This window comes from Sycon ciliatum, chromosome 1, assembly GCF_964019385.1.
Source record: "Sycon ciliatum chromosome 1, ocSycCili1.1, whole genome shotgun sequence".
Classification (NCBI taxonomy): Eukaryota; Metazoa; Porifera; class Calcarea; order Leucosolenida; family Sycettidae; genus Sycon; species Sycon ciliatum.
The window spans coordinates 55,796,648-55,824,147 of NC_088643.1; the positions used below are offsets into that span (position 1 = coordinate 55,796,648).

Genomic DNA, 27,500 nt, shown 5'->3' on the forward strand with positions numbered 1-27,500 from the left:
AGTACAGGACATGTACATGACGTGAGTGTATGCTCAAACCACAGCCACACATATTTCCCATAATTATATTTTTGTAGCTGTGACACAAAGAACAGTAAGAAAAGAAGAGAAATGTAGTCCATGTCTTCCATGTTTGAACTCTGCTATTACCTGTACGTAAACTTTCACTTCAATTCATACTATGGAGAGGTGAAACACCGTAAGTGGACTGGCCAGTCGACAAGGTTGAGTCGATACCTTATCAACGGGCACATGCATACTAGCACTAGCAAGAGTTTACCATGGTTTACGGATGCCTGATACTAGCAAGAGTACATGGCCATATGGGGCTATGTACTCTTGATACTAGTCATGAACTAAAAATATTCAAGTGCCAGGTATGCCCAGTGCCCTACCATGATGTACATGACGTGTGTATCGTCGTGTATATGTGTGCCCAGTGCCCTACTGGGCCATGATGTACAGGAACCTCACGCACTGGGTCGGCCGTGTGTGCAGTGCACTTGAGCGTGACACAATCCATGTTTTACCTCAGACCTCAGACATGCCCATCGCGGGAGCGATGATAGCGAACAGCTATGTTAGACATAGCAACTTGTGCTGGGATTACACCATTCAACAGCTTTTACACACACACACACACACACACACACACACACACACACACACACACACACACACACACACACACACACACACACACACACACACACATATGCACACACACACACACACACACCATGTACCATGTATACGCCCGTCGCAAGAGAAGCACGCACATCTGCAAATGCACTGGATGTGCACCCACAGATTTTCTCAATATAGCAACGATAGCGAACAAGATCTGAATGAGACAGATCAAGACTTGCGCCAGATAACTGTCTAATCCACACAACTGGCGAAGCCATGTGAATCGACCACCAATGCACACCTGGTCTACACCACACGGAGTACATCGGTATAAAACGGCCAAGACAGTTATCTATGCACACCCTACACTTGCTGGGGTAACCAGTATAGACAGCACGATGCTTTGATAGAAGCAGACACTAGATGCACTGGCACCTTGAAGTGAAATTGGAGTTACTTCACCAACCAGCCTCAGCTACTGAGTACTGGGAAACCAAAGCCAACAGACACACCAACAACCTCAGCCATGAAAGCTAGTATAGTAACGACACACTGGATTGTGGAGCCGAAACTAGTCCAACTTCCAAATGCTTTGGCAAGAAGGTAGCCTTCCAACAGGTTGGCACACACACACACACACGCACACACGCACACACACACACACCCGCTCGAGTACACGAACAGTGCAACAAACCCACTGTGTGATATTATACGGTACGGGGCCCGTTTGAACTTTGAAGCTTTCAATGTGCAACACTGGCAGCAGTGTTCTTCAGCAGACAAGGACATGATAAATGGATATATTTGGTGACTGTAAGAAGGACAGCGCAGGGCTGGGCAATCAGCAGGTAAACAAAGGGAGACATCACCTCGAATAGAGAGAGGTAAAACAGGGAGGAGAGAAAGAGAAGCAGGAATCTTCTTTCATAAACATCATATCAATGGGAGAGACAGACACACACACACACACACACAGAAACAGAAACAGAAAGAGAGAGAGAGAGAGAGAGAGAGAGAGAGAGAGAGAGAGAGAGAGAGAGAGAGAGAGAGAGAGAGAGAGAGAGAGTGAGAGAGAGAGAGAGAGCACAAAACATGGCCGAGACGGGCTAAAGAATGAGCGAGTGGAGAGGCAGAAAGGCGTGAGGATCCTCAGTAAGCTGAACAATAGTGATTGCATAGACTCATCATTTCCCTTCATCTAGTAAATCAAAAATTTGAAAATGGACATATCCGTGCAGAAAATAGAATGGTACTCGAGGCATCATCAACATGCCAGCATAAAAATAGGATAGCAAAATAGCCATGTCAATATCAATCAGTAGTGGCATGTTGTCATCATCACTTCCATGTTGATTTGGTTCATTTCTTGTGTGTCATGCAATGATTATGTGCTGTGGTATTGTGAAGTCTGCTCCTGCAGGTGCCAGCTTTGACACGAGGAGGTAAAAAAGCAACAAAAAGGAAAGAAAGAAAGAAAGAAAGAAAGAAGAGGAGTTTCATGCCATGCTCTGTGTATGTGCTTGAAGTAGTGTGTACGTCTGTGTTGAAGGCAGGGTTGAAGGCAGGGTTGAAGGCAGGGTTGAAGGCAGGGTTGAAGGCAGGGTTGAAGGCAGGGTTGAAGGCAGGGTACGTGTACTTCAAAGTAGTTGTGTAAAGAAATTCGAAAGAGATCGTCAGTGTGAAAGAAATAAAAATGAATTTTCGGGCTAAGAAGCAATAATATATCGGAATTTCGCCTAATAATCGAGACATGCATGATAAGTAGCTTGTTCAAAGAAAGCAAACTGGCTGCACTACTAAACATGTGAACTTCACATGTTTACTTAATTGAGAAGGAAAAAAGGAAAGAAAAGAAAGCGGGCATGGACCTGGCCAGGATAGCAACCGCTGGCACAATCGGAACTAGGCTGAATCAATCAGGTCTTGTACAAAGCTGCCGAGTATCTTGGCACGTTTACAGCACTCTGTGTTTGTCTAAAATAGAAAAAGAGCAGATGACCAGCCGTGCACACACATACAAACACACACACACACACACACACACACACACACACACACACCATAGTGTGCGACTCAACGCCAATAGTAGGCACTTCAGTCACGTGACCAGACCTGTCAAATTTTGCTAAGGTGAGAGTGCGTACTTGCGTGGCACCAGTCTAGTGCATGTGCAAAACTGTATAGGTACGCGCTACGCTTCGTTGTACGGGCTTTATAGTTGGGCGCATCGTGTTGCTCTGACGTTCAGCTTTCAGTAGATCCCACATACGTCATAGTGCGTACATTTTTGCGAGTTGCAGATCACATACACTTCCAGCAGAGAGTTTTTTTCACAAAGAATTGTTGTTTGCTCGGGTTTGAAACGTTGCTGTCGTCTTCAGCGTCGTCTTTCCATTCGGAAACAGTTGAGTTCTTGTTTACCAGCGTTTGCGCAAGGAGAAAGCATGGACGTAGGTACTGAGAAGTATGCGCTGTAGGCGAAGGAGAACGACGATGCGTCGTCCTACATGGGCGAATTCTCAAAGCGTGCTGAGAGCCAAACTTTGACACGATTGCGCTGGAAGGCCTACTCATGTTTATGAACAATCAAAAGGCACAGTGGCTGCGGGAGAAATCCTCCGATGAGGGGATGCTTTGATGTACGCAGCCAGGCGCGCTGCACCCAAATTTCAAAGCTCACCAGCAGGCAATTCATGACTGCTGCATGGAGCAGTTGAAGGAGAGGGAGGCAGATATCACACCATGGAAAGAAGCTACTAATAGAGGTCCTGAGGAACTTCTTGCCAACTTGGAATTACTTGAAGTGGCATGACTATGGGCACGAGTGTCGTGTGCAGTAATTCCGCTTCTCTTGCGTGTACATGCTATTTTGTGCGCGCGTGTTACCCTCCACGTCGCGGCGTACGACGTTGAAGTGCTCTGTTGTTTCATGTGTTGGTGCTACCTAGCAGTAAAGCAGCTCTACGTACACACCTGCATATATATGGCAATAGGACTACGAGCATGAAACCTTTCATCCCTGTAATACTTCCCATTTCGCCTTCAGATTGCCCACAATGGCACCGCAAGCTCAAAGTCCCCATATGGGACTCACCCTGAGCAAATATCTCATGAGCAGTACTGTAAAAGCCATTATTCTAACGAGGCGCATATATAACGATTTCCCCAAATTGACCAGTTTACGTGTAGCAAAGGTAACGATTCTCACTCATTCTCAACGCTCAATAGGATAGTATATGTATTGATTTCTGGATAACGATTTCTATTTTAACGACAGATTTCTCCTCGTTAACTCGTTAGAGTTAGCACTTCGTTATGGCTTTTACAGTATATCCCAGCCTCCCGATCCCGGGACCAAGATCACTTGATTTAGCATGCAAGAAACTACAAGACTCCGGCTCTCTTTTTATTTATCCTCGCTGTCACAATGTGTGCTATCTTTGCCACAGGAGTTTGTGTACACTTCTCCTAACAACAGCCACATCCCTATGGCTGACCTCAGTGGTACATACATCAAAAAACGTGATAGAGGTAGCAAGAGTGCTCCGAAGGCCTTATTGCTCTCGAACGTCTTTTAAAAAGGAGCCAAAAACGGACTGCGGACACAGCATCAAAATTCAAACCACACCACATTGTCACAAAGGAGCAGTGCAGTACTCGTCACACTCCAGTTTCCATATCTTGCTTCACCTGAACAGGTCCAGACAGTCCAATATTTCTCACCCATTCTTGGTACGAGGTACAAGAACGTGAAATGGCCTCCGGAGGAGAAGAACTCGCAATTTGAGCGCGGGAGCTGGAAACGAAAAAGGTGATTGAAGCGATTGGCAAAAAGGTGTGCAGTAACGCTGGTACACCGTGCTGCATGTCAGTACGAGGTGAATAGCAATTTCTGGACATGAAAATAAAATAGAGGCCCACTGGCTGTGTGTTTAACATTTTTCATATCTTTTTGTATCTATTGTATGGCCTAATCCTTCATCTTTCCAAATACGTGACAATTGCTCATGATGTGATCCCAGAGACTTTATAGCAGGATGTTTTCGACAGGCCAATTTTTAATTTCAGTGTATGGAATTCTGGACATGAAAGTAAAATAGCGTCAATAGGCATCCTATACTGCACCATTTTTGTTATTTTTCTATTGGTGGACTGCAGTTGGCCTCTTCACACTTCCAGCCAACAGGTCCAAGACTATACAGCGTCTGAAGTGGAGTGCACATGGGGAAGCCAACGATTCGTCCATTACTTCTTATTTTACTCAAAATTCAAAATTCTTATGCTACATAGTACCACAAAACTCGATGAAATGCCTCCCAGGAAAAGGCTATCAACAAGGCACCGACACGAGGAGAAACTACAACAGCCCAGCTGTCAACTACAACAAGAAAAAACTTCATCAACCTGACTGACTTGACTCTACACGCAACGAAAAATTATTTTACTCGAAATGTCCAGAAATGTACAATGTCCAGAAATAGCAATTCACCTCGTACAGGACTGGCTCAGTCCTCACAGCCACTAGCTAGTGAGTATAGAGTTTCCCTGTAGAGAACATGTGTCAGCAACGCATCCACTAGCTTCGCAAACTGGTGTCGGTTCAGCACACGAACCAATCATGAAGAAAGCAAAACACTTTCGCACGTTAGCACACGAAGAGACGAAGCCAGTTGAACATCTGATGAGGCCTTTCGTACCATTACTTCCCAAATCAGTACATGGTGATAATGGTACGAAAGGCCTCATCAGATTTTCAACTGGCTTCGTCTCTTCGTGTGCTAATATGTTTTCCTCCGACTAAGTCTCTATTTAAACTTTTGTATGTGTAACTGTTGTTTGTTGTGTCGCTCGATGTCAGAGATGTTTTCACCAAGTACATTCGAGTCATCATCAGAGGACAGAGGCAGTGTCTGAAAGAGAACAGCTCGATTCTAGAATCTTGGATTCGATTTTCGACGTACATGTACAGTTTTGCCACCGTCCAGGCATGCCTACTCAACAAGCTACATGACATTGTGTGAAAAGACATTGCGCACATTTCACTGGATAACACATTGGAGTTTTTTTTCTTTACGGTGGTCTCCAATAGCAGAGGGATTTACACACGGTTTTTACTGCGGCACAGATGTGATGAGGTTGCAATGAACAACGTCACCCGCGGCCATGACTCGGCATGAGCATGATGCGGAGTGTGATGAGGTTGCAATGAACGTCACCCGCGGCCATGACTCGGCATGAGCATGATGCGGAGTGTGATGAGGTTGCAATGAACAACGTCACCCGCGGCCATGACCCGCGGCCATGAGCATGATGCGGAGTGATTCAACACCTACATCCCAAGTGGCTTGGTAACACTCCTGTAAGTCTTGCATTCTTACCTGCCAGCGCTGGAAGAACTTTGCTGCTCCTCGGAATCCAAGGCCTGTAGTAGGTCAGAAACGAGCAAGATACATACACACACACATGCATGGATGCATATACGCACACCGGCTAATCGGATGCATCATCGTTTGATGTGCTCTGCATTGTTTATGTGTATGGGGTGGGGGGAGGGAGAGTGTGCGCGTGCGCACGTGTGTATGTGCATACGTGCATGTGTGTGTGTGTGTGCGTGTGTGTGTGTGTGTGTGTGCGTGTGTGCGTGTGTGTGTATGCATGCGCAGGTGCCCAGACCTGCTCTTTTAGAATGAACTTGCGAGGGCCCTGTACCTTTTACACGGTACACTGTACCAGGCAGGGTGCCTACTCACCAGTAACAATGGGATTAGCAAAGTCCTGAGAGTTGTGATCACACGGTGTGGCTGCCGTCTTGTTGACCAAAGCCAGTACTTGATGATTGCTGCTGATCTGGTTACAGCTGGTCAGGATATCACTCAGCAGGTTACTCACTACATCACATCTGTAGGAAAACAAACAAGTTTTCAAAACACACACATATATACATGTCCATGCGGAGTTTTCTTGTGAGACATGTTGAATGTGGCGTGTCACAACGCAGAAAGTGATATTGTGAATCATGCTCCAGACTTTGCAAAAGTCAAAGCATTTGTGAATCACGGATCACAGTCACAGCTTGTCACAAGAGTTGCAAGTCACATGTCACAACACAGAAAGAAATATTGTGAATCGAGGTTTAGACATAATTATTATGCTCATCATCTCGTGGACGCTGTGGGCCGAAAGCACCAGTGAGAAGGCAGTTTCGCCTGTTCATGCGGCAAATCAACAACAACGACGGCCACAACAACAACAACAACAACAACAACAACAACAACAACAACAACAACAACAACAACAACAACAACAACAACAACAACAACAACAACAACAACAACAACAACAACAACAGCAACAACAACAACAACAACAACAACAACAGGCAAGATATGGTCGGTTGCTTAGTAGTGCTTACATGCTGCTGAATGTGGAGTTGAAGTGAGTACTGAAAGCCACAATGTAATCACAGATGTTGGGTATCTCATCACACTCCTTGCACAACACTAGTGAACATGCCTGAGCAGCCATCAAGTCAACAACATACACACACACCACACACACACACACACACACACACACACACACACACACACACACACACACACACACACACACACACACACACACACAAACACACACACACACACACACACACACACACACACACAAACACACACACACACACACAATAACTACAACACACAGCAGCTTGCGGTAAGGAGGGTGCTGGCCAGCGAAGTGAGAGGCTACAGAGAGAGCAGGATCTTGGCGGAGCCAAGAGGATAGTCACGTCGAGGGACGAAGACCGAGAGCCCTGAGTAGCCGGAAATGAGCATGGCCAACACCCCTTTATTTACTTTATCAAAGTAAATGAGAGATGAGAAATGGGAGGTGGGTGGGTGAAACACAATGATCTGACAAGAGTGATCCACGCACAGAACGAATCGAAATATATAACTAAGCAAACTTTAGCATGACACTTTGAGTGCCCACGACGCATACCGCCTACGTTGAGCGTCGCGCATGAATGAATGTCACGTTGAGTGTCACGTTGAATGACACATAGAAGGCCACGACGCATAGAGTACCATGTGAACATGCACCAAGGCGTGTGACCGACATTGATACCGTGATGTACAGCGCACATGACTGTAGCCAGCAGCAAAGCATGAGCATGCAGTAAAAGCGCCAGCAATCATAGCAGCATAGTTTGCGTGGTAGCACGAAGCAGCCGCGTGCACCCATCAATCTGCATTATTACTATAATGCTACACACACGCACGCACGCACGCACGCACGCACACACACACACACACACACATACACACACACACACACACACACACAATCAGATGTAGCAACAGAGACAAACGCATACAACTGTAGACAAAGCAGCACGGTAGGGCACAGTACAGGTATTCAGAGCACATCCGCTCACACAAGGGTGCAACTTTGCATGTGAAGTTCAGGTGGCGAATCCTCAAATCAGCTAGTGCACACGTGCGCAAGTAAAACTTCCCCTCTGGACCTTGGAGGTCAGATGATGCACAGTCTGGTAGATCTGGCAGCTATTACGTTCACTTTCCATCGGGGAGAGATACTTTACTACTCATGTATTCACTAAAGTGGCCCTGCAGTACACCCAGTGTGAATAGTGAATACAGTACCTCACCATGTCAGCTGTTGCTGGCAGCTAGGTATACAGCAAACCATAACAGCCATGGTGATGCCAATGGCAGCAACAATAATGGATACAGCAACGGCAGCAACAGCACCAGCACCAGCAACAATCTAAAAGAACACGCACCGTTAAGTATGTCACCAGAATCTGTATGTCGTCGTTCTCGAAGATCTTGCAGGTTTCCAGTGCAGACACGGGCTGCATAGCCTGATTGCTTGGAGCAATGGCCGTCGAGAGCATCTTGAAGAGTAGATCATCATGCACTGGATCATGTAATGCATCAGCAGCATCACTGGTCTGGGTGCCGCTGGTCTGCACCGATGTTTGATGGCTGTTAGCATAGCTTGCCGAGGGCGGCATCAGCTCAGCTATCGTCTCACTGATGTTCAGGCTAATGTTTGCCTGGCACGACATCTGCCCCGGCATAGACTGTGCTGAGAGGCAAGTGACGGTGTCCAATGGCGATAACTTGCCCTTCGGTGCTTCGTGATCACTGAAATGCAGCTGTGCAGTGGCAAACAGACATTCAGACAGACACACAGACATGCAGCAGGCAGCAAGTAGGCAGACACATACGGCATATGGGCCAGGGCCGCAAAACAAGGCATGGATTGGCAGCTACTTTCAGATGTACCATTTCAAATATTTCAAATCGCAGCAGTGGCAGTAGGTAGTTCTTAGGTGGCAACACAGCTACATGTAAGTTTCAAGGTATGTCCATCACGACATATGAAACAAGAATTCAAAAGAGGGGAAAGCGCCAGGGACGGAACATACGAGCACATAGCTGTGCTTTTGAACCAACTAAAACAATGAACGAAGAATGTGTGTATTGCATGATGTTGCACGTGTACACTGCAAATAAGTATGAATGTGTGTGCACACATACTCAGGTGTGTGCACGTGTGTGAGTGTGTGTGTGTGTGAGTGCATGTGTGTGTGTGTGTGTGTGTGTGTGTGTGTGTGTCCGTCTGTCTGTGTGCCTGTGCATGCACGCAGTGTGAGTGCATGAATCCAAACTACTTGCTACTGTAGCATGCCAGTTGTACACACAGCATACCAGAGTGCTGCTCATCGAGGGCTGGACGGTGTTCTTGGCCGGTAGGACAGAGTCACACGAATGCCAGTGACTGGAGGCTATGGAGAGCACTGGCTGGCCTTGGCCAGACATCAGCTCAACCATGTTGCGCGCTTCCTCGTTGAACGGCAGCAACAGCGCAACAAATGGCCAAATAGGGCTGCTGAAGATGCTAAGCGCAGCAGGATTTGTAGTACAGTCCGTACTCCTGTAAGCATGTTCGAGCAGTACAACAACAGCAGCAAGCAGCAGCAGCAGCAGATCATAGTATAGGAGTCATATCCTGGGTCAGACTCGTGATGAAAATGACCGTGCACTGAGCTACCAGCACGTCAGAAGCTGGACTCCGTACTATTCTTGCAGGAGTATCAGACACGTTGCGGTCACTATGGTGTTGACCGTATCACTGTTTGCCCCAGTTACCCCGCGAATAAACAAAACACACCGATTCGAGCTCTAATTTTCCGGGCCGATACCCCCTCCCTCATGAGTAAATTGCACTTCAGATGGCTGACTCTACCGCCCTAAAACGCCTTCCAATGCCCCTGTCTTGCGTTCCGTCAAAACCATGGCTAGTCCTGTGAGGGCGCTGATACTTTGTAGTTGGGTAATCCGTGCCAGTTGTCATAATACAGTCAGACCTCGCTTAACCGCACACATCTGTTTTCCACTAAAATATCCGGATCGGCGAGGGAACCGGATAACTGAGCATACATAATGTGTGTGCATGTGGCATGTCAAAAGCAGTGACATCGTACATGCATGTCGACAGGTCTTACATATTACGTTATGCAGTACAACTAGCGTGCCCAGTATGTAAAACAAGCGAGAAAAATGACAAGTGCATGCAACTGAGTGTTGTCCACATGCACCCAGCAGGTCAGGGACCTCATTTGCCTGTACAACTCCCTGATGCTAGCTTCTGCAAGCCACGTGCAACCGGATACGACGAATCTTTTTGTACACATTTTAACCAGTTCGTACACAAAATCATGCACCAGTATGCGGATCGCGAGGTCCGGTTATGTTGTATGCATAACATATGCTGCACATCGGTAACCAGCAATTTTCTTCCGGATGGCGAGGGATCCGGATAAACGAGGACCGGATAAGCGAGGTCTGACTGTAGCCAATATTGAAGAAATTAACAGGCAAAATCCCCAAGATATCCAATTTCGGGGTGCTCATTACTCTACAATGTTAATGATGACCAGCTACTCTTCTTGGCAAAGTGGTCATTGGCCACCCCAGCCATGTACTGCTTGGAATAAAACTAAAACTAAACTAAACAGTTCATCTCTACCTGGCACACTGACTATTCTAAAGAAACTGGCACCAGAGTGCTATATAACAGCTAGAACATACCATGCAGGATCCTTGTTGAGGCGCAGGAACAAAAAGATGACACGCTCCGCAATGAGATACGATGACTTGTCTTGTGAGGCTACGTGCAGCGGCAAAAAGAGAAAGAAGAGGAAAGTAACATCATGCTAGCAGTTCACAACACCCAAAAGTGCAAGGCAGCTTCAGCTTGGTCTATTGAACTAAAATCAATACCGTAAAAGCCCCTGTATACGCCCACTCGAATTTACGCCCACCCTCCGGTTACACGCCCAGCCAGGGGAAGTCATCATTTTTTTTCAAAATAGTGCCCATGCCCATATATACGCCCAGGTATGCCGGAAACACCAGTACATTTACAGGTACTGATACCCAATACTTACTGCTATCCCTATTCCAAGTATACGCCCGGTTCCAAAATAACGCCCGCACCCTTGTATACGCCCAGGAAATCAAGGCTGCTATTCTATACGCCTATACACGGGCTTTTACGGTAGTTCAATACCAATCACAAGCATACACGGAGCTGAGGTTTATTTTTTATTTTTTTACATACAGTCAACTTCGCTAATAACGACTGCAGATTTAACGACAATTCGCGAATAACGACAGAATTTCCATGCCCAGAGCTAAGTCCCATCTAACCGTAATACATACATGTACATGTATAGTGAGACTTCAGGTATAAGGACAACTAAGGACACTTTTCTGATGCCCCGCTAAGTGTCGTTGTATGCAAAGTTGACTGTATTGTAAAGTAGTTCCGGATAGTGCCACGAGTAGGCATTTCCTAAATCGGCCGACTGAAGAATTCGCCGAAAACTGTGGTTTTGAAGAAATCATCCATCTTTTCGCCGAATATGCAATTTTGGCACTGAATTCGCCGAAAAGTGTTATATTTCGTTGGCTGAGCGTAGCGAATGAAACGAAAAATGTATTTTTTGCCAGCATTTTCACCATAGTTACGGTACCAGGATTGCGTCAGCTGGTTTTTTGTCAGTGTTCTCAAACTTTTCTCTTCATCGTGGTCTTTCTCTTTTCGTTGTAGTTTGCATTTTTGTTCGTCCGTGGAAGAGCTTGACCATGCCACAAACAAGAAGTCGAAACTCGCCGGCAAGAGTTTCGCTTGCACCCATGGTTCAAACCACAGTTCCACCCAGAAAAAAGCGGACCTGGTCCGCCTCACCTGGAGCTGTGGGTACGGCCCCAAAGCGTATCCATGCTGGCAACGTCGAGGAGCAAGGACCTGCTCCGGATCCCGTCATGGTGGATTCCCCGGAGGTTGCCGGCTCCCCGCCAGCTTGGTTCGCGCAGGCCCTCAGACAGCTGTCAGAGGAGATCCAGGACGTAAAGAGAGAGACGAGGGCTGCGCGGCCTGAGCTGGCAGCCTCCAAGTCGATCCAGGTCACGTTGAAGCAAGCTGGCCTGCAAAAACAAGTCGACGTAAATCAAACTGTGCTCGATGGCGTGGAGGGAGCGCTCACTCAACTGCCATCAGGTCATGACGCGGCTGCATACCTAGAAAAAAGTAAGGCGACCCTGACCCTCCGCCAGAAGCATCTCCGGATTGCAGACGCTTACGATTGGAAAACAGTCGAAGTATATGAAAACGGTGTGCTGGGTGACGGGATGGCAGATGACAAGAGGATTGCTGAGGTGGCTGCCACAGCACGGCGGATACCAGCACGTCCCGATAGCACGCGGGAGCATCAGCAGCGGAATTTTCGCACCCCCAGCCAGTAACACTTTTTGCCAGCTAGCTGGCCTCTGCGTAGACTACACTGCAGACACAACAGAAAGATACAGATCACAGCAGTAATATCCATAAAAAGGACACACTTCAGATCTTGAAAGTTTTTTGGTTTCACAAGTGCTTCTGCTTGCAAAATTAAATTCACACTTAAGGCCGATTCACAATATAACTTTCTGCGACGCGACACGATTGCGCGATTTGCGACAAGAAACTGCCTGTCGCGAGCTGTCGCGAGCTGTCGCGAGCTGTCGCAAGCTGTCGCAAGCTGTCGCAAGCTGTCGCAAGCTGTCGCAAGCTGTCGCAAGGCACCTGTCGCAGAAGTTGAAGAAAGTTCAACTTTTGCGACATGCAACACGCGACATACACAAATGGAGTACAGTTTCGACCCTGGGTGCACGTGCAGTGCACGTGCATAGTACTACTTGTGCATGAGGATGTATAGTACTACTTGTGCATGAGGATGTATAGTACTACTTGTGCATGAGAATGTCGCAAACATGAAGAATATTGTGAACAGTATGTCGCTGTCGCAGCTCGTCGCATGTGTCGCAAGTCGCACGTCGCGTCGCAAGAAGTTGTATTGTGAATCGGCCTTTAGGCTGTTAGGCAGGTCGTCAAAACCTCGTTAGTTATGTCCAGTGGTTGTCTCTTGTTGTCGCACTACATGTCACGCTTAATTGAGTTTTCTCGCACTTGCACCGTTGTGTCATTATTGCTATGTGTATAGGTCACGCATTTTCGCTGTTTACTTTAGCTATCTTCTTCGTTGCGCTGTTTTACCACCTCCTTACTGTACTTAATCCACTGTTCCTGTTCCTTTTCCTTTGCTTGTAGTTCACCTGATGAGAAGGCTTGAAAGCATACTTGTGAAACCAAAAACTTTCAAGATGTTCGTAAAGAGCCTGAAGTGTTGAAGTGTGTCCTTTTTATGAGTATTACTACTGTGATCTGTATCTTTCTGTTGTGTGTGGGTGTGTCTGCGGTGTACGCAGAGGCCAGCTAGCTGGCAAAACGTGTTATTTTTCGTCGGCTGAGTGTAGCGAATGAAACGAAAAATGCATTTTTGCCAGCATTTTCACCATAGTTACGGTACCAGGATTGCGTCAGCTGGTTTTTTGTCAGTTGTTCTAAAACTTTTCTCTTCATCGTGGTCTTTCTCTTTTCGTTGTAGTTTCCCACCCGCCCTCCCCTTTATTCTCACTTCTGGATAGGTCCTGCAGGCCACGTTGTTTTCTTCATTTATCTGATGGGGATATTCTAACCGGTTCTTCCTCAGGGATGTGCCTCCGCCGTTGTCCTGGTTTTTTTTTCCGCCAGCTTCAGGCTGGCTAATTATCCGGCGGCCCCATTCACCACAGTGGTTCACTTTTTGCATCATGAAGGTCTGGTACATTCGTGTCCATGTATATGTGTGAGGTGGCATGCCCTTCTTCTTGCTCATGTATACACTACGCTAAGCTCTTCCATCTTTCACCGTGAGTGAACAAAGACCACACTACTACGGGAGTGAACAAAGACCACACTACTACTGTGATCTGTATCTTTCTGTTGTGTGTGGGTGTGTCTGTGGTGTACGCAGAGGCCAGCTAGCTGGCAAAAATCGATGTTTTTATACCTCGACAGCATGCAAATGCAATCCCTGTAACCATTATACTGCGAAAAGTGACTGCGACTTTAGGCATTACCGAAATCGGTCAGCGGGAAAAGACGACGAAATCAATGGCTGTGAAGAAATCACCGATAATTGCGCCGAATTTGCAAATTTCGCACTGAATTTGCCGAAAATGGATGTTTTAGTGCCTCTGAAGCATGCAGGTAAATGTACACTGTGTTACGAGCGGTGAATTCAAGTACTGCTTTGAGCCGAATTTTTGACTTTGGGGCTCATATTATGGCTGAATTTGGACATTCTCTTAGCCGATCGAATAGCCGAGTAGGCAAAAAAATCGGGCCGATCTGGGAAAAGCCTAGCCACGAGTCAGTCAAATGTCAAGAAGTTTAGAAGTGTGATCTCCAGGCAGGAGCAACTAACTTCGTCTACTGTGATCACCGAAGTCACTACTTGTAGTACTTCTAAGTTCAGCCGATGATCATAAAAGGGAACAGGTCAGAGAAATCCGACCTCATGAATAATGTAGCGCCGCTCTCAAGTGCGCAGAGTGGTGTGTGTGTGCTTGCTAAGGCCGCGTAGTGCCTGGCACTGCTACTAGTAGTAGAATCACGAGGTCGGATTTCTTTAAGTCAGGACTGTACGTCAAGAACATCATTGGGATTTCTGACACACAGTGCAAACAGACATCTCACAGCCCACCTTTCATCAGCAGCATAGCCAGCAAGAGGGTGAAGTGCGTGTACGGTTGCCATAGTGACAGCTCGGCGTCGAGACAATCCAAGGTGTCCGTGAAGCGCAGGCGCTCATCCCGAAGGGCATCGGTGATCTTCTGCAATGCCACCAAATACAAACACGCATATGCGTGTATGCACATGCGCACGCACGCATGCACACACACACACACACACACACACACACACACACACACACACACACACACACATACACAATTGAACAAGCCACATACATCAGACAATTGCGCCTAATAGCTAAGGATGACAAGAAGCGCAAGAGACCGAGCTTTCCGCATCCGTAGGAACGCCACCACCCGCAAGGATCAAGCTGCAGGTGTACCACCTTAGTGGTGGGAGGTGAGTGTGGCGATTGCCTTGTTTACAGTTCAAAATAGAAATAAACATGGTTAACGCCACATACAGGCAGGGTCCACGAGCTTTTTTTGAGGGAGGGGGATCATTATGGTGTGAGTGGTGTTGCTTACATTTCTCTCCCACTGTTCAGTGGCATCCAGTGCATGCAGACATGCTAACATCAGGTCCAGTCCAAAGCAGTACAGTGGTAGGTAGTTGAGCTGTAGCAATAGATAGCAAGAAGACACCACCAGAACACCACCAGTCATCCATCCATCCACACAACACACCAGCTGGTGTCACAAACAAGCCTGGTTCATGTAGAGCGTTAGAGACACTCAGAGATGAATAAAGTTCTAGATACATGTACTAGTATTGTTCATGACATCATACTGAATACCCATGACATCATGCAGGCTGGGTCATGGCAAGTTTGGCAACCCAAAGCCTTACCTGTAACACACTCATTGCTAGCCAGAACAAGCCAGCGTGGCCACAAAAATCCTGAACAGAATCAAGCAAAGAACAAACACTGTCTTTGAAAGAGGACAAGATTTTATACATGTATCACCATGATGTTCTAAAGTTATCTACACCAGCAAGTACTGGACCTCAAACAGCACTCAGTATGTCAGCCAATCCTACAGTCTACATGCACACTATATGCACACTACATGCACAACAGCACTACAAGAACTATCGGCATGCACATGGACACACATGCAAAGTGACACACGCATACGAGTAAGTGGTACACGCTGCATAAACAGACTCGTGCTCACTCACCAGATCCAGACGGTGGAGAATGTTGGCCAGCGTGCCCAGAATAGCACAGATCAGTTTCTCATACAACAGGAAGTCTTGACACGCCTGTATTAAAGGTAGTGGAGCAGCAAAAACAGCAAAACACGTTGCTCAGCAGTACTGCACCGATAATTAGAGCTGTGTGTGTGTGTGTGTGTGTGTGTGTCTCTCTCTCTTTCTCTCTCTCCCTCCCTCCCTCCCTCCCTCCCTCCCTCTCCCTCTCCCTCTCCCTCTCCCTCTCCCTCTCCCTCTCCCTCTCCCTCTCCCTCTCCCTCTCTCTCTCTCTCTCTCTCTCTCTCTCTCTCTCTCTCTCTCTCTCTCTCTCTCTCTCTCTCTCTCTCTCTGCATGACCAATTGCCCATGCACTTGTCTAAGAGAAAAAGTAGGGCTGAAACGATTATACCAATCACTTGGTAATCGATCGATAATTCCTTATCAATCAAGTAATCGTTACGTTATAGATTACTCGTTAGGGATATTGTGTCCAGAAAGTACTGTAAACCCCCGTGTTGTGAAGTTTGAATCAGTTTCCGCTGGGAGTATGCAGTTGCCAGGGGTATGGTTCATGTTCTGAGGTTAAATTGACTTCAAAACTGCCATGTTTCGGAGCTACGCTTTCACTAATGCAGATTTTTCGGTATTATGAAGGCATAGTTTGTGGAAACAGAGTAATGCTTGCACAGAATTATGACACTATTTGCTAACGATTATAATCGATTACTCGCTCGTTAAGCTAAAGATTGATCGATACGTGAAAATCCACGATCGTTTCAGCCCTAAGAAAAAGCAACCAACGTAGACAGTTGAGCTGCCTGCCCAGTCACATGACGTGTGCTTGTCCGCACAGTGCACAAGGGGTGCAGCTTACCTCATGTAGCAGCTGCAGTAGAATATTGTAGTAGCTCTCTGGTGCAGTGCTGATCATGGCTAGGATAGTCAGGCACGGTGTCAGGAATGTAGTCATCTTATGACTGAGCACACCTCTGAAGAACAGTACGTGTATCGTACACGGAACAAACACACACACACACACACACACACACACACACACACACGCATCAACAATGCACATGCACACACGTGCACAGACAGACCGACAGACATACAGACACACAAGCCCATGCTCACACACACACACACACATACACATATTGGCAATGGATGCACACACGCATACACATACTGTTCAGTATGCAAATTGGCATGTGTCACTACTGTGACTAGTGGCATGCTACACTGCATACAGGAAGCAAGAAGACTGTTAGAAGAAATGCCTCCCTTCGCCTACACTTTATACTTCCAAGTATTTATATATAAACAGATTCCAGTGAAAAGGGCTAAATAATTGATCCAGTAAAACGGGCAAAATGGATATCCAGTGAAAAGGGCGAAATGGACCTAATATTCCAAACAGGATGTGGACAAGAAGAGCACAACAGTTGTCTACATACAGCATAGCAACATGTCTACATACAGCATAGCAACATGTCTACATACAGCATAGCAACATGTCTACATACAGCATAGCAACATGTCTACATACAGCATAGCAACATGTCTACATACAGCATAGCAACATGTCTACATACAGCATAGCAACATGTCTACATACAGCATAGCAACATGTCTACATACAGCATAGCAACATGTCTACATACAGCATAGCAACATGTCTACATACAGCATAGCAACATGTCTACATACAGCATAGCAACATGTCTACATACAGCATAGCAACATGTCTACATACAGCATAGCAACATGTCTACATACAGCATAGCAACATGTCTACATACAGCATAGCAACATGTCTACATACAGCATAGCAACATGTCTACATACAGCATAGCAACATGTCTACATACAGCATAGCAACATGTCTACATACAGCATAGCAACATGTCTACATACAGCATAGCAACATGTCTACATACAGCATAGCAACATGTCTACATACAGCATAGCAACATGAGTGACGTACAGACACAGGTAGGTACACCGAGTCACCCACACTTACTTCTCTGCTAGTCTCTCCCATTGCAGGACAAGCTCATTGCACTGAGATTCATTACACACCGCCTGGGCGAGAGAAAGAGAGAGAGAGAGAGAGAGAGAGAGAGAGAGAGAGAGAGAGAGATTGGATGAAGGCATAGCTTCTACTCTTGACAGCTTTCATCCACGCATCTTTGGTGGTGTACGAGCATGTGTAATTCAGGGTTCTAGCCAAAGGGGGGTAGGGGGGCGCAGCGCCCCCCTACTCCGTTTTCGCGCCCCTACTCATTTTCCGATTTTTGGGTTTTTTCACGCAATTCAACGAAAATACAGTCGATAGTCACTACTAGAGGGTTCATAAAGGCACATTTGTGAGGGGTGAAGTCGGGGTTCACCCTGTATGTTACATTTTGCATGGCAAGACAATTTTGGACAATGGAAAAAATGGGTCATGGGGTAACTTTTTCCCATGCCCGCCCCCCTACTATATTGACCTGGCTAGAACCCTGGTAATTACACCATCATCATGTCATGTAATGTCATGCACAGTGCAGAGTGCAGAGTAAAGTGAAGGCAAGGACAGCAACTAATGGAATCAAAACACTCCACACACTAGCGGAAGCATGGCACACACAGTGACTCTATAAGCAGGACTTACCTTGAGCACATCCAGGAATAATCCAATGAGCATCTGATGGTTTGTGATGAAATCCCAGTGATCTGATAAATCCTGCTCTCCTACGCCTGGACGTGGCATACAAACCAACACAGGGTCAGATGGCGGGAATACCAAAAGTTAGACAGGCACGTGTACAGAACACCAAGGCGAGAGACATTGAGGTGCGACGTATGCATGCTTTGGCAAGGGCATGTAATCCCCCGCTCTCTCTTCCTCACATACACATGCAAGTACACACACATATACAAGTACACACACACATGCAAGTACACACACCCACATGCACAGACACACACACAGACGTACATACACGTCCACACATACACACACACACACACATGTACACACTAAGAATCCTACCGAATGCGTTGAAGTAATGCTGCTGTATCAGGTTATCCAGTCTGACATGTAGCATAGAGCTAATTCCACAATCTGGAAAGAGAATAGGACAAAAAGGATATGCAGTATCCTGACGCTACTGCAGATCAAAGTCTGGAGAGTGATAGACTCCACTAGCATCCTGCTATTCACTTCAAAGGCACAGATGGGCAGATACACATACATGTACACACACGCTTGTAAGACCCCCCCCCCCCCCCCCCCACACACACACACCAGTGTCTACTCCAGGGTTTCAAACCAGCCGGGTACACGTGTGCATGGAATAACTCTTGCAACCGGGTCAGAGCCGCCGGGTATGTTCAAGTGCGGCTATCGGGGAGTCGAAGAAAACTATTTTACGACTCAATACCGGTTGCACATTGTATGAACGTACTGGGCTCTCTGTCCACGTGCGCCTGCACTAGCTACACCCTGTCATATCAGTGTGTACCCCCTCCAAGTATGACAACAAGTACTCTACATGACTCCCAACAGGGTCACATCTGACCCAGTGTTCCTTTCCAAATGGGTCCAAGAACTCCCAACATGACTCCCAACAGGGCCACACATGACCCGGTGTTCTTTTTCCAAATGGGTCCAAGAACCCCCAGCCGGGTCGCTGACCCGGCTGCCCTGGCTCTGGAGCAGACACTGAGTCTGCGACACATACACACAAACGTAGCATCAGCAGCAGCATCAGTAAGACAGCCTGCAATACCGGGCTATACCTGAGTCAATCTTGATGCTCCAGCGATAGAGAGCATGTAGGATGTTGACGGTGAGACCGTGCAGCGCCTCCTGGAGTGGCATGCAACCACTCTGATTCAGACAGATGATCATGTGAAATAAGCGTGGCAGGAGAGGAACAACTACAGTAGTAGCAAAACACACAAACATACACACACACACACACACACACACACACACACACACACACACACACAGACACAGACAAAGGCATGTACATGTATACTTCCTCCGCGTCATCGAAATTGTCGCAGTTTGACTAGTGACTTGTCGCTTGTTACTGACAACTCCATAAGCTAAGCTGTTCAAAACTTATTACACAGTATGATAGTCTGAAGACTAGAGTAACGTTCCAGGACAGTTGGACTGAGAGTTTTCATGCAGAGATGAAGTCCTCGTCGTCGCTGATGTCAATGGACGCAAAAATATCGTTCCGAAATATTTCAAGGAAGGTTGAAAGTTGGTCGCGCCTCATCTCAAATGCTTTGACTTTCTCCACAGGACAAGAGCTGCTATGCTTGTCGTCTGCTAGCTCTGGATGATTTCTACTTCACCACCAACGAAGCCTAGTAAGAATACACGATCGTTGCGAGGTCGGTTGATTACCGTCGGCGGAATCACCTCGATCTTGAAATGAACTTTTTTTAGCCGCGGCATGCCCATTTATTTTAGCTGTGTGGTCACAGCTCATGCAGGTAAGTGTACTATCACGTCCAGCGCGCACTCTTTTTCAGCATCACTGCCGGCCCGGCCCTGATTCACTGGTATCATGGTACGGCACCTGCGTGTGCATCACTAGTACAGACACTAGCACTATGTGTAAAGTCTACACGGCTCTTGCAGGTACAATCATGTACTGAGTGTCTCGGCCAGAGCGACAAATTTTATCGCTGGTGAAGGCATTTAGTTTGCTGACCCCTCGATGTTTCTCCAAGCGCTGCCACTTGTTCCACGAAGTCATTCTCACCCCAGCTAAGGTAAAACAGTGATGAGGCTTGAGTGAATGGCCATAAGCACGAGAAATGTGCAGGCTGCAACGCCTGACTGATTTCAGCGAGTTGAAATTACCATCGCAGCGACATCAGCGAAGAAATTGCGTCTAGTTCAAAAATTCCAGCTTCCAATAACAGAAAATAGAACTTTGCCGTCACCCTATACTGATGACCGTCGCCTATGTCCGATTCCTTGCCTCTGGTACGAGTGCTGGTGAGTAAAAAACCCGTTTTATATCAAAAGTCAAACTGCGACAATTTCGATGACGCGGAGGAAGTATGAGGTACAGAAACCGTTGAAAAGTAGTGACAGAAACAAAGTCCTAAACATTACCGGCAAACACATCGGATGGAACATAGACAATGAATGTTCATTGGAACAGATGGTGGAGAGACTTGCTCTCAGCCCAGTGTTCACGGGCATGGAATAACGATTTAGGCCACATTCGGCATACGGGTGAACTACCCTTCGTAGGAGGACTACCCAGATGCAGGCATTCTTGGCTACTGGGAGCCCTTCTGACCCCTTCTGACCCCTCCGTACAGGAGTCCATGACCAAGGGTATGCAACTGTGGTCATGGTCCTTATGGGTCAGTGTGCGACACGCTCCCTTCATTACTTAACTTGCCTTCATCATGCCCTACATTCATCACACGCTCGAAACCCCCACCAATATCTCGTGCTAGCAAGCCCACTTTTCAGCTTGATTCATTTCAGGTGGGGCGCGATCCGTAGGTTCTGGTAGCACAAACTTCAGTTCAGTCACGATTCTCCCAAATGTTGGTTTCCCAACAATGAAGTGGGGTTCTTGATTTTCGCAGTACGAGGATGAAGTTGCATGATAGGGAAAGAGTTGCAGAATAAAGGGAGTTCTGCTCTATGCATATGCGTGCACGGAGAAATGATCCAGTGATGGGAAGGGAGGAGAGCTCATTGCACAACGTGCAACACGGAAGGGAAATGAAGAAATTGAGCCGCTAGGTTACAAGTATCAGTGGTTGCAGTCAAAACACCTGTCAACTTACCATCAAAGCACTCTTCCAGCACACAGCTACAGACAAAGTAGGCTAGGAAGGATAGCTCAGTCCACTTGTCCAGGTTTTCCAGTGTGCGTCCACAACTCTCCTCACTCTGTAGAATCTGCAAATGGCAATAAAGAACGGGAAAAATAGGCTGATGATGGGATGGCGATAGAGAGTAGAAAGGCCAGGCTGATGGTGGGATGGCAATAGAGAGTAGGAAGGCTAGGCTGATGATGGGATGGCAATAGAGAGTAGGAAGGCCAGGCTGATGGTGGGATGGCAATAGAGAGTAGGAAGGCTAGGCTGATGATGGGATGGCAATAGAGAGTAGGAAGACTAGGCTGATGGTGGGATGGCAATAGAGAACAGGATAGCCAGGCTGATGATGGGTCGCTGCACACTACACATGTACAACAACTATAGCGGCAAACACATGGTGACACACACACACGAGAGAAATCAGATTTCTTCTAGGTGGCCGTAAGTCCTCCACACCTCTGTACAGCTCTCAGCTAAAGCTCTTGCCAGGTGCAATGGTAGAAACGGGACAACTGGCCAGGGGGACCGGTCCTGACAGAACAGTCAAGAGAAATATGATTGTGCCCTTGGCTAGACCTATACAAAACTCCACACATGGAAATCAGAAGGGTTGATATCAGCACCACTAATAGTTCATGGCTCTTACTAAGAAGACCTTGTCCAGTAGAACGGAGAGAATGTTGTCTGGCGCGGCATTGCTGCTAGCAGAATTGGTCAGACCCAGTACGATGCCACAAGCTCTCTCCACGTGGATAGTCCCTAGAGAGTACACACCGGCGTTCTGAACGCACACACATAGGCACAAACACACACACACAGTGACACACATCACATGGACACACATTCCGACATAACTTAGATGTAGTGAATGGCATACTTGCACAAAACAATTCCTTCTGTCGTACTTGTTGGTGTATCACTTTGTGTTGTTCTCTCACTGTTCATTGCTCACCTTCCATTATTATCATCCTGTTTGTGACAACACCTGGTCTAGTAAACATCTAGTCCCTGTTTGCACGGCAAGTGAGCCTCAGGGGAAACTTACTGGGAGAACGTCAGAGATCTACAACTGCCATTACTACAGATGAGCTACAACTCCATCTTCTTGGTCCCAGCGATATTACTATCAGGACATTTTGTAACAGAAGGCAACAAACTCATCACCAGTGCTTTGACTACCGTAAAGTACCGTTGATCCGCCCCCACGCCATGTCGCTTCCCAGCTGGGTTTTCGGTAGGGGGCGGGAATTAGATCAAGGCTGTCAAGTGCAGTACGATGTACAACAATGTGGAAGATCAGACTCGATGTGCTGGATTGTGCACATTTTCATCCTGCACTGGCACGTATTGTGTACAGCAGTGCATGCGTCGGTTCAACATCGTATTTCGTTGTATACGCCGAAGTCGCTTCACAGGTAGAAAATCGACAGGGGGCGGCAATTAGAGAGGGGGCGGATCAACGGTACCTTACGGTACTAGTATACAGCCTCTGGCAGTACACACTACAACGAGTAGAGAAAGTAAGAATACATGGCATAGGAAAAGGCGGAATGGGCACACAAAACACCCTTGGTGTATAGTATACCGCCAGCAGCTGACCACGTACCTGAACCAGTGGCTTTAGAATCAAAGGAAACATGTTCCGATACTTTGCCATCGGCTGCCAGATGTGCTCAATGATTGAACTGTACAGCTGCAAGGAGAGAGAGAGAGAGAGAGAGAGAGAGAGAGAGAGAGAGAGAGAGAGAGAGAGAGAGAGAGCGAGAGTGAGAGAGAATACACATCAGCACAGGGGAGAAAAGGCTGGCAGGCACGACTGGCAGGCACGACAAACCTTCAAGCCAAGGTGGCTGCGAAATGAAACACAGCATCAGAGTGCATACCGGGGAGTACATCACTTAGTTGGAACACTGTGTGGATTGCTGCCCGCACATACACACACCGTAGAACCAATCAAGTTCTGTTGCCACCTACATTAACTTCAGTCCAGGCAAGGAGCAACAAGCTCAGAAATGGACAGGTGTCCTTCATGAATAGCTTTCAGACACTAAAATCCTGCACCGATAAAAGAGTGCACACGTGTGTACGCATGTGCATGTGTGTTGGTGACTTGCAACTTGAACATGCCATGTATCCATCTGACCAATGGAACATCAAACGGTACGAGGAAACAATAGTAACTGCTAGTGTCTTAGCTGTAGCAACAAGAGTAGATGCACCATGGAGCTGATAACAGCAACAGCAGCAGCAGCAGCAGCAGCAGCAGTAACAAACACTCACAGCTGTGCTCTCGCTGATGGAGAAATTTATCAGGTGGTCAAGAAGAATGGTTGCTTTCTCCTTGCCAGTTCCCAATGAATCATCGAGTCCTCCTGTTGAGAACCTATACATCACAGTGAACACGGCACGAAGAGCAGCAATACCAGGAAACTCTCCACATCACCTTCCTGTCTGGTGAAATATTGTATCCAACCAGCACACTTGCTCGTCCATCAACTGCTGGTGCAGATGGTGGAATCAGGGCTGGGTGATGTTTAACCATTGCCATGACCTGACACATTGTAGCATGCATGTGTGTGTGTGTGTGTGTGTGTGTGTGTGTGTGTGTGTGTGTGTGTGTGTGTGTGTGTGTGTGTGTGTGTGTGTGTGTGATTTGCTGGTACCGTACCCATACACTGATGAATCATGTTGTGTAGCCAATGCACACATGTCATAGCTTTGCAGTGCACACACTTGAAGTAGTAGGAGTAGTGCTAGTAGCAATACAGATTTATTTGACTTCCACAGAAGCGCATGCACGACTACGTCGACTACATTTGCCTATTTAACCAACGAGATTCAAAGGGGAATTTCGAGAGAGAGAGAGAGAGAGAGAGAGAGAGAGAGAGAGAGAGAGAGAGAGAGAGAGAGCACATTGCATTTTGAGAGTAATAAACTTACAGCACGAAGTTCTGAATCCAGGGCTTGAGTATCTTTAGTGACCAGCTAATCATGTGCGGGGATGAGCTCAGGCAATGGTTCATCGTTTCTCGCCAAATCTACACAATCAAACAGAACCAAGCGGAGCCAAGCCATGTCGAACCGAGCGCAATGCAAGGAATGAACACGATTAGAGTGAAGAGAATAAGCAACAAAGTGGCAAAATGGCAAAAGAGAACAAGTCAGGTCTGGTAAGATCTACTTTGAAGTCGCTAACAAATTCAGCTGTACCACTCCGCAATGTTAAACCATGTGATCTATTCTGTTCATGCATGAGGTAGCAACACAAAGGAACCTAAATCAGGTACTCATAAACATCAAGTAGAATAAACGAATCCCATCCGTTAGGATAACAGAGTCAGCTTGACTCCCCCCCCCCCCCCCCTCCCCCCTCCCCCACACTCATTCTCTCAGCAAATTTCCCCTACCTTCCCTTCATCCGAGTAAAGATGTATATCATGCTGTTCTAAACTCAATCCCCGGAGAGCTAGCTGTTTCGACCTTGTTGGATCTCATCAGCGGAGACACACTTCTATGCATGTGTAGTATTGTGTACACATTTTGCATGTACATGTGGTTGTAGCCACGCGCTACTACTCACCTCTAACGTCAGAAGCGGAGCGCTGGTCGCCAGTTTCGTGCTCATCGTGCAAAGATTGTCGATTCCAAACGAGTAGAGCAGTACTGCACAGCACACACGGATATAAGATAGCACACACACCCACACACGCACACACGAGCACAATCATACGCACAAGCCAAAATAAACACAAAATTCAGAGTGGTTTTCTTTCTTGTACCAATACTTCAGTGCACTTCTAAGGTCTTTTCAATCAATGCCAATCAAGTAGAAATATTGCTGAGGAGCCAGGCTGAATAAAAATGCAGAACGCAGGATATTTTTTTGCAGAGTGTGAGGGGAGTGAGGGGTGCATTGGCATTTGTTGAAGAAATTCTGCAGTTTGTAGCCAATAGAAGTGCCAGCAGTGCTACATACCTGGGGTATCTGCTGAACAATGAAGCATGGCTGAAGAGTCGAGGTTGAATGCTTTCAAGCCCGCGATCATCAGGTTGCATGCTGTCATACGAAGCTTTGCATCACTGCTCGTCATGTTATGCATCGCCTGCAATGCAAACAAACACACACGGCATTTACACATACAGACATCAGGAAACACATTTCCCAGCATTAATCGGCATGCACACAAGCATGGCATGCACACACACACACACGTACGAGCTAGGCGCACGCATGCAGCAAGGTGAACCATTGTGCATGCATACATGCTACCACTAACACTCCACATGACTATGTGGATCCTACAATTCATAACACAGGGCATATCCCTAGCCGAAGTGAACGGATCTGCCGGCTAGTTACTCGATGTTATACATGTACATTGGCAGACTAAATCTGCCAACAGTTCTGGTGAGTAAAGTATCATCCTCTGCACTGACCAGGCTCAAGACGATGCCGTGTTGACTTTCACCAATTGTACAGCGACTGAAGCACTTCTGCAGTGAGTGCTTCGTGAGACCAGAATCCTGCAGACATGTGAGAGAATGCACAACACAATCAGTCATGTGGGAATAGTAAGGGTCTGATCACACTATTGGCACCAAACTGTGGGCCAATATCATTGTGGATGCAGCTGGAATAGTTGTGAAATTGGCTGCTCTTAACGCTCTGCTCCGCATCCCTTAGCACTTTTCATGACTGCTGCTGCTGATGCACGCCCTTCACAGAGAGACGTAATCAGAGCCACGATGATCAGTGCTCTGACCACACTTGACGCTTTTACCAGAATGGGTGTCTATTCCCTGTCACATTTAGCTGCTGATTGCCATACTGTAAGACAGGTAAGTATAACGAGGAAACAAATCTAACGTTTCAACGGGTGACATTTCTTCGTTATAATAAGTTCTGTTGAGGCTGTAAGGCCACATATGTGATATGTGCGGATATGCCTGAAGATTGCAAGACCGTTATCATACGTTCTCGTTAACGTGTGGATTTTGGACAATCGTTAAATTTGCGACTTGTTATAATAACATGTCTTACAGTAACTCAAAGTCATCTGATACTATGCATGATTACTCCATCTGCAGACATGTTTAAAGCTTAATGCTATTCTCACATATGGTACTCTTCATTACAAACATAGTTTCTGTTGAGTATTACCAGAAGAAGAAAAAAAACAGGAACAGCAAGGACAAGAACAGCAACAGTGCAAGAATCTTGGCAGCCACAGCCATCACCCCCTTACCACTCGTGTCGAGACACGGAACTCAGCTGCAGACTTTGTAGCCTTCACCTTGCTGGTGTCAGTAGGTAACCTGCAGGAAGACACACAGAGAAACGCAGGTAGACGACGTATGTCACTTATCACACTATACCGTAGTGAAGGGGACTTCTTGTTGGATAACTGGCACCATTCTATTACGTAGGATTTCACTGGTTTATATAGAATGTTCATAGAGATTGTCCATGCTCATAATTATTGCAAGTTGATGGGATTGCCCGATGTCACATACAGAACAGATTTTGAATAGTTTCAAGTGTTTAATAGGATCTAACGAGAACAAGGTAGTAAGACAAGATGCAAGGACGGTGACTTACTTGGGTGCTGATGCCACACACGAGTCCAGGCCTGGAGGTACACCGAGGTTTCCCAGACAGAGAA

General features: G+C 46.8%; 1 protein-coding gene across 1 annotated transcript in view; it reads right to left on the minus strand.

Annotated features, from left to right (window-relative positions):
* Positions 1-1,332: 1,332 nt before the first annotated feature.
* The window catches only part of LOC135804438 (neurofibromin-like), a 70,086-nt gene continuing 43,918 nt past the window's right edge, over positions 1,333-27,500 (minus strand). Inside the window, exons 39-64 of the mRNA XM_065318306.1 lie at positions 27,437-27,500; positions 27,084-27,153; positions 26,275-26,361; positions 25,814-25,940; positions 25,418-25,500; positions 24,778-24,875; positions 24,118-24,220; positions 23,444-23,530; positions 22,484-22,618; positions 21,802-21,916; positions 19,765-19,905; positions 19,016-19,087; positions 18,635-18,720; positions 18,002-18,063; positions 16,853-16,967; positions 15,967-16,050; positions 15,634-15,684; positions 15,312-15,401; positions 14,792-14,921; positions 10,752-10,830; positions 9,369-9,594; positions 8,435-8,812; positions 7,043-7,143; positions 6,381-6,529; positions 6,009-6,052; positions 1,333-2,604 (exon numbers count right to left, since the gene is read on the minus strand). The exon at positions 27,437-27,500 is cut by the window's right edge and continues 38 nt beyond it. Coding sequence (XP_065174378.1) covers positions 2,533-2,604; positions 6,009-6,052; positions 6,381-6,529; positions 7,043-7,143; positions 8,435-8,812; positions 9,369-9,594; positions 10,752-10,830; positions 14,792-14,921; positions 15,312-15,401; positions 15,634-15,684; positions 15,967-16,050; positions 16,853-16,967; positions 18,002-18,063; positions 18,635-18,720; positions 19,016-19,087; positions 19,765-19,905; positions 21,802-21,916; positions 22,484-22,618; positions 23,444-23,530; positions 24,118-24,220; positions 24,778-24,875; positions 25,418-25,500; positions 25,814-25,940; positions 26,275-26,361; positions 27,084-27,153; positions 27,437-27,500 — 2,849 coding nt within the window. The 3' untranslated portion in view covers positions 1,333-2,532. The remainder of the gene's footprint in view (positions 2,605-6,008; positions 6,053-6,380; positions 6,530-7,042; positions 7,144-8,434; positions 8,813-9,368; positions 9,595-10,751; positions 10,831-14,791; positions 14,922-15,311; positions 15,402-15,633; positions 15,685-15,966; positions 16,051-16,852; positions 16,968-18,001; positions 18,064-18,634; positions 18,721-19,015; positions 19,088-19,764; positions 19,906-21,801; positions 21,917-22,483; positions 22,619-23,443; positions 23,531-24,117; positions 24,221-24,777; positions 24,876-25,417; positions 25,501-25,813; positions 25,941-26,274; positions 26,362-27,083; positions 27,154-27,436) is intronic.